The sequence below is a fragment of the Citrus sinensis genome, chromosome 3 (genome assembly GCF_022201045.2).
Source record: "Citrus sinensis cultivar Valencia sweet orange chromosome 3, DVS_A1.0, whole genome shotgun sequence".
Lineage (NCBI taxonomy): Eukaryota > Viridiplantae > Streptophyta > Magnoliopsida > Sapindales > Rutaceae > Citrus > Citrus sinensis.
In genome coordinates, this window is record NC_068558.1 from 47216047 (window position 1) to 47229598 (window position 13552).

Here is a 13552-nt window from a genome sequence, read left to right on the forward strand (position 1 = left end):
AAAAAGAGAAAATATAAATAAAATTAGTTCTTTTATATTTATCGTTGAATAGAATTGTAATATATAGTTGGAGTTTTACTAAACTGATAGTCCAACTCCAATTATAATGTTTGCGACAATATCCGAGCCCAATTCGTATTCGGAGCTCCGTATGCTGAGCCTGAGCCAACTGGGGCCACCAAACCAAGTTGCAATTCTGCTGCCAATTTGCTGTTGTTGAGCCTTGGCCGGCTACACCTGAGAATCGCAAAAAAAAATGTACCAACGAGCATTTCTTCGTTCATCCAAAATCGTCACAACGGTAACTGGAGCAGTCACCTTCCCGCCAAAAACTCCATCACTCATCTTCTGCTACTCCTCATCTTCCCAAGAATCACCATCCTCACCAGAGCAACAACAAGAATCTTCCATTTCAAATTCCAAATCTCCAATCGGGTCTCCATGTCGAGTCCAAAAACTGATAGCCTCCCAATCAGACCCTCTCTTAGCCAAAGAAATCTTCGATTACGCCTCTCGCCAACCCAATTTCCGCCACTCCAATTCTACGTATCTCATTCTCATCCTCAAACTCGGCCGCGCTAAATACTTCTCTCTCATTGATGATATTCTCATTACCCTCAAGTCCGAACACTACCCTGTCACCCCCAGTCTTTTCACTTACTTAATAAAAATATACGCAGAATCCAATTTGCCTGATAGAGCTCTCAAAACATTTCGCTCAATGCTTGAGTTCAACTGTAAGCCTTTACCCAAGCAGTTAAATCGCATTCTTGAACTCCTTGTCACTCACCGGAACTATCTCCGGCCCGCTTTTGATTTATTCAAGAGTGCTCATAAACACGGTGTTTTGCCCAATACTAAATCCTACAACATCATGATGCGTGCGTTTTGTTTTAACGGGGATATAAGTATCGCCTACACGTTGTTTAACAAAATGTTTGAGAGAGGTGTTATGCCTGATGTCGAGTCGTATCGGATTTTGATGCAGGGTTTGTGTAGGAAGAGTCAGGTGAATAGAGCAGTTGATTTGTTGGAGGATATGTTGAATAAAGGATTTGTACCAGATACCTTGAGTTATACTACTTTGTTGAATAGTTTGTGTAGGAAGAAGAAGCTCCGGGAGGCTTACAAGCTTCTTTGTAGAATGAAAGTTAAAGGGTGCAATCCTGATATTGTTCATTATAATACAGTCGTGTTGGGGTTCTGTAGAGAAGGGCGTGCCATCGATGCTTGTAAGGTTCTTGAAGATATGCCATCAAATGGGTGCTTGCCAAATTTGGTGTCTTATAGAACCTTGGTTGGTGGGTTATGTGATCAAGGGATGTTTGATGTGGCTAAGAAATACATGCAGTTGATGATATCAAAGGGTTTTTCCCCACATTTTTCGGTTTCTCATGCTTTGATCAAGGGGTTTTGCAACGTTGGTAAGGTTGATGAGGCTTGTGGAGTGCTAGAGGAATTGCTTAAGGCTGGGGAAGCCCCGCATGAGGATACTTGGGTGATGATTGTTCCGCAGATTTGTGCAGGTGAGGAGATGGAGAAATTAGGGGAAGTATTGAACGAGATTGTGAAGGTGGAAATAAAGGGTGACACAAGGATAGTGGAGGCTGGAATTGGTTTAGAGGATTACTTGATTGGGAAGACAAGATCTAGACCAAGGAGAACTTAAAACATGTTTGATGTATAGCCGACTCACTTTTACTTTACCACCTGAGGCAGCTTCAGATTCTTATTCCACTATTTTGTCAAACTTATCATTTTGTCTTCCGTCTTCTGTATATAACAACCATCTCATGTTGCTCAATTTTGTGAGTAATTGAAATTTTTTAACAAATATATATCGACATGTTTGTTCTTTGTTGTGGCTTGAGCAATTCGAATGCCTGCAGGTCCCAATTGCCGTCCATTTTTTTGTTTATCTTTGGCTTAGAGATATAACTATTTTTTTCCACCGTTTTAGGATTACCTTCAGAAATTGTGTTTACTGTTTAGGATGATACTCCATTCGTACATGGGCTTCCTAAGATTGATTGTTCATATGTTCGTGGTGGCGCACATGATAATTACCGCCACGTTTGGGTTACAAGCCACGAAAATGTCACTTGAAAGCAGTGAAATAGAAGCTCTTTTTGATCCTCTTATCATAAAGATGAAAGGATCTTCGATCTACGGCCCGTATCCACGTTGAAGAAAGTAGGAAACCAACATTCACTGGTTATCAATTTACCTATTTCAGATGACTGATGGCTAGGACCTTCAGTAGCTACGGCGCACCACAATTGTCAAATCTATGAAACTTCACAAGGAAAAGTACCACACCAGGTATGGGATCTTCAGAATGTAGCAATGACATCTGATCAAAGTTCAGTAGGAAGAGGCCCTTGGAGCTTGAATATTAGTATCAATAGTTCGTAGAGATTGTAGTTGCTAAAATTTTATCGGATAAAAAACCAGCAATATTTTCACTTGCTAAAAGTCAACAAACTTGATGACATTTTTACATTCCTTAACTATGATGGTAAACACAGAGGCAGATGAGGGTAGGCAATTGATCCCGATGAACATTTATTTTTTACTTTAAATTTGTGCGTGTATATATATAGACAAACACAGTTAGTTACATAACTGCCCCCAATAGGATATAAGTAATATAATTTTTTGTTAAATTTTTTATTTTATTATCGCATTGCCCCTATGAACTAATTTTCCGGCACTGCAATATATTGTGTGCCTACGGAAAGTAGGCTACATTGAGATTACAGAATCCTTAATCAACTCATGCATGCATCAACTTGGTGTTTACTGATTCTGCAACTCCAAGAACATAGCATCGAACTTGCAATGATAAGCCAGCCCCGAGAAATGACTTAAGAGTTACATTTTTAAAAGCCCGAGCTTAAGTACATATAACAACATTGCCAAATTGATTCTGTAAGTGTGACTTATCTATCCATAAAATACATTCTTTTTAGTTAAAAAGTGCTAAGATGAAAATAGACATGCAGGTCATAGGTACATGTAGCCCTTATCTAAGAAAGCTCAGATAAATCGTCCTTGAATGCGGAATATATCATTGTCATCATAAATTTGAAAATGGCACCAGATGGGAGAAATAATACCTACACTTCAGGCTTTAGAAGAATGATAGCTGCCAATGCTTTCATTATTTGATCTCTCTTTCTCTTCAAAAGCATAAAAGAGACAACTTTGGCCACCCATCTCTGCATTCAAATTCAAAGTTTATGGCTCATGCCACCAAAATTGTCATTGATTATGAACACGGAAATGGCAAACTGAAATCAAGCTTCACGATGAGGAATACAGCAACACTTAAAATCACAGACACTTAAATCAAACTAGTAAACCAAAATCAACCACTACCTGCAACACCTGCACCTCAGTATTTTTAACATAATGTTTACATATGAAAAAGCCTCAGGGACTTCCCAGACACAAGATCTTGAATTCTGGTGGGCATTCGTACCCGCTATCCTGCACCACCTTTCAGCCAAGGAGGATACTCCAAGCTAAGCAATTTCTTGTTACTAAAAGAAGTTTCTTCACTACAAACATGAACCGATCAAAACTGCAATCAAGACTCAGTTCTGTCAACACCTTCTCTAACAATTATTGTCCGACCCCGAAAGTCCTGCAAGAGGGTTTTGAATAAGTAAAAGAAACAAACAAGACATAGTTAAAAGGAAAGAGTGGTTGGAAGGCAACAGTATGGGACTCAACTGTTCCATTTAAAGAAAGTGCAGCATCACGTTCTGCGTCAGAAGAGAAGGAAATAAACCCAAAAACTCGGGTGGTTTGTCCTTTACGATCGTGCAACACTCTAGCACTGACCACAGTCCCAAACCGGCCAAAATGATTTCTCAAATCCTCAGGTTTTACAGCCCAGGAAAGATTGCCAACATATAATTTATGAGGGCTTTCATAGACAAAAATCTTCTTTGGTGGTGAAATCAATGCCTCAGCATTCCTAGTCCGCGAATTCATATCAATTGAAAATCTCACCCGCATTTCACGTCCACCCACATCCTTCAAAACAGCGCATAAGTTTAGACAAAGTACTAAGGGAAGACTGAATTAAATAATAAGGGATTGCAAGTTACTAACAGATCCGTCCAATGCAATAATTGCATTTTTTGCTGAATTGATCGAACCCATTGTCAGGTAACCGCATCCACGACTTATGCCTGTTTCGGGATTCCTCGAAACCTACAATTTAAGCACCAAACATGAGCCAAAATCTAGTGATATTATTTGAAAAAGAAAAATCCGCAAGTATTCAGTTAAACTATTAAGTAAGCAAAGTTGCTTATAATAAAAGTATTGATCTCTAATTGAATTAACGTTTGTTGAAGGAAAAATTTGGTATGAATAATGGTACCTCAACGGAAAGAACGGTTCCAAAAGGCTTGAACATCTCAAGAAGCTCTGAAATGTCAAAGCTCCTGGGCAAGTTACACACGTATAACTCACAGGGCCTTGCGCGGCTCCTTGGCTCTTCGACTGAACTGTCGTCGTCCACTTCGTTTCCACCAACATTATCCTTGCCGTTAATCTCATCTTCAACTACTACCGCTTCCTCATCTACCACCGCAAGAACTGAGCGAAACCCAGCTGGGTGAGAGCGGGACCAGCAAGATGAGAGCTTTGGGTACTGGAAATTAATTAAAGTTGGCAGAGAGGTAAAACCGAATCGTTTTGGTGTAGCTGGAGGAGTAATTTTTGTGAACAGAGAGGAAGAAGTTGTTAAGAAGCCCGTAGCGGCAGCCATTGAGAAGAATGAGCGTTCCAAAGTTCCACGGCTTTCAAGTGGATATGGTTACCAATTTTTAATCAACGGGTCAAGTACCATGGTCCGAATGAAAATGGATTTATACCTAAATTCCAATTTGGTACATAGAAAAAGGTAACTCGGTCAAAATCCACCACATCCTTAAACCCCACTTCACATCTTCGGCTTCAGCATAAGAAATGTTTCCATGAGACTTGGAAAGTTTGATTGCAGCAGCTATGAAATCCCCAGCAACATCTCACTTAATTAATTAATTATTTAACTCTCACTTCGTTTGTAAATTCTTAATCAAAACGTTTTTTGCTGCATAGAAATGAACAATTTGGAAAAAGATTACGAAATTTAAGAGTTATAAAATCATGTAAAAATTATTGTTCATACCGTATGTGGTTTGTTGTTACTGTTAGAGTACATTTGGCACACCATATTATATGGAACGGTCCAGTTATATTAGAACTGCTCTAAGGTAGAACACGTCTTTATAATCACACAATTAAAGTTATAACGTATTTTTTTATTATTTATCACTTTGTGTGTGTGACTGTAATTTGTACTATACTTTGGAGCAGCTCTAAGGTCGTCATTGCCTACATAAAATTATATTAGTTAATGTAATGCAGTTTCATTTTTACTAAATATTTTTGTTCATATTATAATATATTATAATACACTATAATGTGAACAAAATCGCATTAAATAAATTTGAGGCGGTCAAGTTTGTGTAATACGTTATTGATCATATTAGTTTTCTAGTATAATTAAAATAATAAAAAATAAAAATAAAATATAAAATTAAAAACTCAAATATGCTATTTTCAGCTGCCCGCAACCGCCAATAAAATTATGTTTTACAGTAAAATTTGGTATCATGAGAATCTTTATTGTCATGAAACAGCACAATTTTTTTTTAAAAAAAATTCATATGCTGTAAATTTATGGGAAGAAATTTAAAAATTGAAACTTTATTGTAAATCTAATATTAATGAAAATGTCATTGCTGATAAAAGTTGTATTATTGCATAGCCCTACGGAAAAAAGATTCTAATGGTACAAACATATAATTTAAATGACACAAAAGAATGATGGTCGGTAGTGAAAATTATTTATTTGATTATAAAAATTAAAATTTTTAGTTGAATATAAATAATAATAAAATATAAAAATCTTAATTATTAATTAATATAAATTAAAATAAAATTATTATTTTATATAATAAAATTCATATTACACTAAGTATAATATTGTATTACAATTTAATACAAAATAATACAATATGCTCTAAAGGGTAAGGCAACATAATTAATGTAATATAATAAAATACAGTGTGTTAAATGCACTTAAAATTTGCTGGTGATTGTTAATTTAAAATTTTTGCCATTAGGTTTTCAATTTTAGTGAGTAATGGGTTGGGCTATTACAATTTTTGAAACGTTAAGGGTTCAAATTCAAATGATGTTGCGCCAATAAATAACACAAAAGTTCCTAATATCAGGAAAATTGTAAAGAATGGATATAGCTTTTCGACTTATGTCAAATGTGTCCCTAACTAACCATTGACTAGTAACCGTATCAAATTTGGGATCCCCGCACCATCCTATCGTTTGTTTCTTTTTGCTGCAGTTGCTCCCTTGCGACCCCCCAGAGTCCATCAGTATCACAAACCTTCTTGGTTGGTTGTGAGAGCTAATTTGCAATGTCAGATCTGAATTAAACATGATATCTCGAGAAATGTCGCCGGCTTCAAGGGGATCTTCTGAAGACCTTCAAAACGACGAGTCGTCGGCGGTGAAGTTCGGGACAGCCGATGCACTGGCGTACGTGCGCACTCTAACAGACGTGGGAGCTATGACGCGGCTACTCCACGAGTGCATCGCGTACCAGCGCGCACTGGACGTGGACCTCGACAGCCTCCTCTCGCAACGCACCGACCTCGACAAGCACCTCCTCCAACTCCAGAAATCCGCCGAGGTACTCGACATAGTCAAGGCTGATTCTGATCACATGCTCTCCAATGTCCGCTCCACCAGCGACCTCGCCGATCAGGTCAGCCGCAAAGTCCGGGAGCTCGACCTCGCTCAGTCGCGCGTCAACGACACGCTCCTCCGCATCGACGCTATTGTGGATAGGAACAACTGTTTAGATGGCGTTAAAACGGCCCTAGACGAGGAGAATTTCGAAGCGGCAGCTAAGTTTGTTCAGAGGTTTGTGGAAATTGATAATAAGTATAAAGACTCGGGATCTGATCAGAGAGAGCAGTTGCTGACGGCGAAGAAGCAACTTGAAGGAATAGTTAAGAAACGGGTCCTAGCGGCGGTGGATCAGAGAGATCACGGTACGATTTTGAGATTTATTAAACTTTATTCTCCGTTAGGAATAGAAGAAGAGGGATTGCAAGTGTATGTAGGGTATTTGAAGAAAGTTATAGGAATGAGATGGAGAATGGAATATGATAATTTGGTTGAGTTGATGGAGCAAAGTCAAGATCAGAATCAAGTTAATTTTGTCGGGTGTTTGACTAATTTATTTAAGGATATTGTGTTAGCTATTGAGGAAAATGATGAAATTTTGAGGGGTTTATGTGGTGAGGATGGGATTGTTTATGCCATATGCGAGTTACAAGAGGAGTGTGATTCCAGGGGGTGCTTGATTTTGAAGAAATATATGGAGTATAGAAAGTTGGGTAAGTTATCGGCTGAGATTAACGCTCAAAATAAGAATTTGCTTAATGTGGGTGTGAGTGAGGGGCCCGATCCAAGAGAGGTTGAATTATATTTGGAAGAAATTTTGTCATTGATGCAATTGGGTGAGGATTATACTGAATTTATGGTGTCTAAAATTAAGAGTTTGAGTTCTGTAGATCCAGCGTTGGTGCCACGAGCTACTAAGGCTTTTAGGAGTGGAAGTTTCAGCAAGGTTGTTCAGGAAATTACTGGGTTTTATGTGATTTTAGAGGGTTTCTTTATGGTGGAGAATGTTAGAAAGGCTATTAGGATAGATGAGTATGTACCTGATAGCCTTACCACGTCTATGGTGGACGATGTCTTTTATGTTTTGCAGAGTTGTCTGCGGAGGGCTATATCTACTTCAAATATCAGCTCTGTGATTGCTGTCTTGAGCAGTGCATCTAGTTTGTTGAGCAATGAATACCAGGAGGCTTTGCAACAAAAAACTAGAGAACCGAACCTTGGGGCTAAGTTGTTCTTGGGTGGTGTTGGTGTGCAGAAAACCGGGACAGAGATTGCGACTGCTTTGAATAATATGGATGTGAGTAGCGAGTATGTCCTGAAGCTAAAACACGAGATCGAAGAGCAATGTGCAGAGGTTAGTGGTGTACTTGGAGTTAATCTTGTGTTTATGTTTAGCAGTAGAAGAAACAGCCTGTGGTTTATGGTTTGCATGTTAACTTCCATTTAGTTACTTCTTGCACTAGAAGTTAGATAATGTCTATCGTATGCTTCTAAAGTCCAGAATCCTTGCAACTCTACAATCATATGACTTTTTATGACTTGTTGCTTAGGCAATTATAAAAAAAAAATGTAACACACAATAATGAAAATGGGTGGAAAAAGAATTTGGAGTCACATTATGAATTTCTCGCATTTCTTTGGATGCACCCAACTTCATGCACTTCATAAGGAATCTATGGCTATTAACAGAGGGAAGTCTAACATGGATACATTTTTTTTCCTTCATAAAAAAACTTGGGGCGTAGATTTGGATGGGCTGGGTGAGCATCTGTTTTAAAATTTCAGGCAGACTTGAGATCATTTTTCCAGTAAAGTTTTTCTGTATGGCCTAGTGTTGGCCCAAAGCATGAAGTTCAGTGCTATTTTTCTTCATATGTTGCTTAAACCATGAGACATGCATTATATTGGAATTTGAATAGTTTCCTGTATCCGTGAATTGATATGGAAGTAGTGTTGTAATGGCTCAATAAATACTTGTTTTGAAGGGAATATGATATATGCAATTGTAAAAGTTCGTCAGTTAAGTGATCAAACCCTGTAGTTTGCACTTTTTATTCTATGCATGCCCATTCTAGCTCCTTTCCCTGATGTCTGTCTATGTGATCGGACAATTGATCAGCTTCTAATAATTTGACTATTTATGTCTCCTTTCATCTTCTTTTTGGTCTGATCATTTCAATGATTGAGTATTCTGATAACAGATGATTTTCTGCAGGTATTCCCTACACCAGCTGATAGGGAGAAGGTTAAATCTTGTTTATCTGAGTTGGGCGATTTGAGCAAAATGTTCAAGCAAATTCTGAATATGGGCATGGAACAACTTGTGGCCACTGTGACACCACGAATTCGTCCGGTTTTAGATAGTGTTGCAACCATCAGCTATGAGCTATCAGAGGCCGAATATGCTGATAATGAGGTTAATGACCCATGGGTTCAGAGGCTTCTCCATGCTGTTGAGACAAATGCAGCATGGCTGCAACCACTGATGACCGCCAACAATTATGACTCATTTGTTCATTTGATCATTGATTTTATAGTAAAGAGGCTTGAAGTGATCATGATGCAGAAAAAGTTCAGTCAGCTTGGTGGCCTGCAGCTCGACAGAGATACAAGGGCTTTGGTAAGCCATTTCTCTAGCATGACTCAGAGGACTGTCAGAGACAAGTTTGCTCGGCTTACTCAAATGGCAACAATACTTAACTTAGAAAAAGTCTCTGAGATTCTAGATTTCTGGGGTGAGAACTCAGGACCTATGACCTGGAGACTAACCCCAGCTGAGGTTAGACGAGTTCTAGGTCTAAGGGTTGATTTTAAACCTGAAGCAATAGCCCTTCTGAAGCTTTAATCCAATTTTTAACTAAATTTCCCATTTTTGAATTTTCATACTTTTGTGCCCTGCTAGTGATAAGAGGCAAGTCTGTGCAGACCTATATTGTTTACTTATCATTCTTTGACATGGTTTTTGCTTTTTCACATTGGACAGTTTTCTCTGTTTCACATTCAACTACGAATATATGGTTTTTGTCAGCGACATTACATTACCTCAAGGTTGTTTCTATTTTCCTGTTTATGAACCCCAACACTGTAAAGTATGCATGGGTTGTGCAATCACTGGTGGTCTTTCAATGTACGGGTTTTATATATGTTATCACTATTATTGCAGGTAATCTTGTTCTTTTGAAGTCTCAGTATTTTTTCTATTAAACCATACGGTAGCTTTCATTTACTGTTTTTCATGTTTCGAAGAATCATATTTTCTTTCACATAAATGTATTGATGAACTTCTTGGCATGGTGAACAAAAACATGAAGTCTCAATGATAACCAATGACGACACACTCACAAGAAAAGAGGAGGGGTACGTTGATTGTTTTCACAAGATGTGGTAACCCAGGTGATCAATCCCTTAAAAATGTTCATGTCGTGAGTTTCTACAGGACTGCAGTAACATTCTAGCAAATCAAAATTTATGAAATCCCTAAAATTGGAAAATTTAAGACATCATCCATTTACAAAACTAGCAGGAACAAAGGAATACAGTAAAACCCACAAGCCCTTCGGGTTTGATGTTTGAAATAACAGTACAATAAACAATAATAATTGAGGATAAGCTAAAAGAAAAACTTTAAATAGGCAAACTACAGAAGAGGTAGGAGATGCTGCTTGCTTAAAGGCCCTACATTACTGGCGGCAAGTGTAAATAGGGATCCATGGAACTAATTGCCAGTACAAGTAGATAGAAAAAATGTCTAGCCTAGAAAGGTTAGACTCAGACATGAGCGGTGCCTTCCGTAAATTTGGGATCTTCACATCTGTAACGCCCATCAGGCCCAATACCAAAACCTTTTGGATCTGCAAAAACATTCTCAAGTAGCTGGCTGCGAGGTGGAGGAGCACTCTCATCTGCAAACTCAACAGCATCCTCAACCACTTCATCTATCCTTTTTTCTATAGCCTTGAGCTCTGCTTCACTAGCTAGACTGCTCTCGATCAAGTATTTCTTCAAAGCAGTAATTGGATCTCTAGCAGCATAACGAGCCTTCTCCGCTGCCAACAAGAACAGAATAATTAAGAGCAAGAACTGTGAGAATAGTAAAACAAACTTGAGAAATCAGCATATGAACATGATGGTCAAAATACCAGATAAAGCAGACGTTAGATTGTCATATCACAACACACAATAAATGTTACAGGGAAATAGGAAGAAAGCTGGAACATGATATTCCTACTTGATCTCAGACCAACATGGCAACATTGGCTTATTAATTAAAAAGTAGTAAAATCCAAAACATATTTACATCTTTAAAGAAATTATTTCTAGAATCAGTAAACATAAAAAGCAACAGCACATGCATCCTCAGGACCCTACCTACTCCTTCAAAATTGTAACCGGTTCTTTAAAGCAAGCTGCTGATTGACATAATTTAAGCATATAAAAAACGAGCAAATTTTAAAACCAAACAAACATAGACCAGCACTTCAATGCATGCACTAGCAGATGTTCTAAGCCATGCATGTCCATAAACCAGAATTAAACAATTAAGTCAAGAGAATAGTACATTTTCAATAAAAACTATACAAATGAAAATATAGGGGTTCGTCGCAACCACAGACTAACTGAAGGTCGAAATAGAACCATAAGTATGAGCATCAGTAAATCAGTAAAAATGCACAAGAAGGGGTTCGTCGCAACCCCTCCTTGTGTTTTTTTTTTTTTTGTTGGGGGGGGGGGGGGGTTTGGGGAAAGAAAAGAGAAAATCAACTAATTTATCCACGATCGGGAATGGCAGAAGATGAATAAAACTAAAACCAAATGCTCACCTGGGTCACGAAGCTCATCAGGGTCAGCCAATGAGTGTCCTCTAAACCTGTACGTCTCACATTCCACCAATGTTGGTCCTTCACCTCTCCTAGCTCTTTCAATTGCCTCTTTAGCCACTTCCCTCACCTTCAAAACATCCATCCCATCAACGTGAAAACCTGGCATCCCAAATGCTGGTCCCTTTTTATAAATCTGAGGATCTGAAGTAGCCCTTAGATGTGACATACCAATAGCCCACAAGTTGTTCTCCACAACAAACACAATGGGCAACTTCCACAATGCAGCCATGTTCAAGCACTCAAAGAACTGGCCATTGTTACAAGTTCCATCACCAAAAAATGCCAATGTCACATGATCACAGTCAGCCTCCTTCAACACCTCCCTCCTATACTTGCTGGTGAATGCTGCACCAGTAGCAACTGGAATTCCCTCCCCAATAAATGCAAAACCACCAAGCAGATTGTGCTCCTTTGAGAACATGTGCATAGATCCACCTTGGCCCCTGCAGCAACCAGTGGCCTTGCCAAAGAGCTCACTCATCACAGCACGAGCAGGGACCCCTTTACTCAGGGCATGCACGTGATCACGGTATGTGCTCACCACAGAATCTTCTTTCTTCAAGAGCTTAATAAATCCAGTTGACACAGCTTCTTGACCATTGTAGAGGTGAACAAAACCGAACATTTTACCTCTGTAGTACATCTGGGCGCACATGTCCTCAAAAGATCTGCCAAGGATCATATCTTCATATAGCTCTAAGCCTTCTTGCTTGGTGATCAGCTGAACACTCGGAAGAAATGAAAGCAGTAATCTTAAGTCTCTATTTTTTCCATTCAACTTTCAGAGTAAATTTTTCCAAGCAAGCAAACACTTTCCCATAAATTCGGATGCAAATCAATATTTATTTCAATTATATTTAGAAGGTTAAGAGTGAATTCAACAACAACATGTAATCTAACAAATGAAGCACGACGCATCTGCTTGCAGTAAAATATGATAAAAGACGAAACAAGAGTCGACATTGCAAGCTTAAAAATTACCCAAATTCGGCTCCAGAATACATAAATTAGTTTCAATTGAATCAACTACGTAGCTAGCATCAGGCTTAAAATTCACTTTAAAAAAAAAAGAAAGAAAGAAAGAAATGTTTCCGGAAAAAGGGAAAAAATTTAAAAGTTGTCGTAAATTGTAACTAACAAAAAGATTGAGGCAATCGGTAAATTTGCAGAAGAACATGGGAGTAGTAATGTGAAAAAAATAGACTGCGTTACCAGATTGGAAATTGACTTGACCTTCTTCTCCTTAACAACCTCAGAGACAGCAACGACGGGAAGTCGACGGCGAACATTGCCCTGATTCGAGTGAACAGAATTAACACGGAGTTTGCGAGTGGATCCAAGGAAAGAAGTACCGGTTTTGAGAGGATCAAACAAGGAATTATCACGAGATCTGCCATTGATTGTCGAATTCAGAGACAATGGTTGAACGAACTTTGCGGAAGAGTAAGCCGTGGCCATTTTGAAATCCGCAAGGAGAGTGTTTGGGAGCCGAGAAAGTGAGAGGTAAATGGGAGAGGGAGACGAGAGTATAAATAAAATATAAGAGGGAAAGAACGAGGCGGAGGGAACGAGGAACGGGGAGAGAGGAGGGGCCTTGATATTTGGGAGTAATCGCCTACTTGTTTGGTTTGATTTTCGATCGATATTATTATGGCTGAAAAGACAGGGGAAGCCACCCAACTCTCAACAACAAAACACACAACTAATCACAACAAAAATGTAAGCCAAAGCTAAAGCTATATCATATGTGTTTCTTTTCTTCTTCGTAATGTCAGTCAGTTTTAAAAGGTTTAAATCAATTATTATTTAGAGATTTGAGAATTTGTGATGTGGGCTTCTGCATGTGCACGCCCTCCCGTGAATGTCCATCTCGCCTTTTGTTTTGGACCGTCGCAAAC

The 13552-nt window shown here is 38.6% G+C and overlaps 3 protein-coding genes across 5 annotated transcripts; 1 reads left to right on the top strand and 2 right to left on the bottom strand.

Moving 5' to 3' along the window:
- The first annotated feature begins 205 nt into the window (after positions 1–205).
- LOC102630818 (conserved oligomeric Golgi complex subunit 4) lies at positions 206–9815 on the top strand. The gene is given in 4 exon segments (XM_052436714.1): positions 206–1642; positions 2255–2310; positions 6553–8128; positions 8990–9815. Coding segments are annotated over 4 exon segments (3648 nt in total). The 5' UTR covers positions 206–256; the 3' UTR covers positions 9620–9815.
- Positions 3107–4822, bottom strand: LOC102622514 (28 kDa ribonucleoprotein, chloroplastic). Of its 2 annotated transcripts, XR_372058.4 has the most exons (5): positions 4397–4822; positions 4123–4224; positions 3739–4044; positions 3382–3649; positions 3107–3221 (listed from the first exon to the last, which is right to left on the bottom strand). XR_372058.4 is itself a non-coding variant. In XM_006491307.4 (4 exons), the coding sequence occupies exons 1-4, from the start codon at positions 4784–4786 to the stop codon at positions 3593–3595; spliced, it is 855 nt and encodes a 284-aa protein (XP_006491370.1). In that variant the 5' UTR covers positions 4787–4822; the 3' UTR covers positions 3233–3592. The 2 variants fall into 2 exon arrangements, 1 of the variants encoding a protein (XP_006491370.1); XM_006491307.4 differs by lacking the exon at positions 3107–3221 and having other exon boundaries at positions 3233–3649.
- Positions 9816–10257: 442 nt separating the features above from the next.
- On the bottom strand, positions 10258–13548 carry LOC102622026 (pyruvate dehydrogenase E1 component subunit alpha-3, chloroplastic). 2 transcript variants are annotated; one of them, XM_006491306.4, is made up of 3 exons: positions 12888–13548; positions 11595–12375; positions 10258–10820 (listed from the first exon to the last, which is right to left on the bottom strand). In XM_006491306.4, exons 1-3 carry the CDS (start codon positions 13110–13112, stop codon positions 10543–10545), a joined length of 1284 nt encoding a protein of 427 aa, XP_006491369.2. In that variant the 5' UTR covers positions 13113–13548; the 3' UTR covers positions 10258–10542. The 2 variants fall into 2 exon arrangements, with proteins under 2 accessions (XP_006491369.2, XP_006491368.2); XM_006491305.3 differs by having other exon boundaries at positions 12867–13545.
- Positions 13549–13552: the final 4 nt, after the last annotated feature.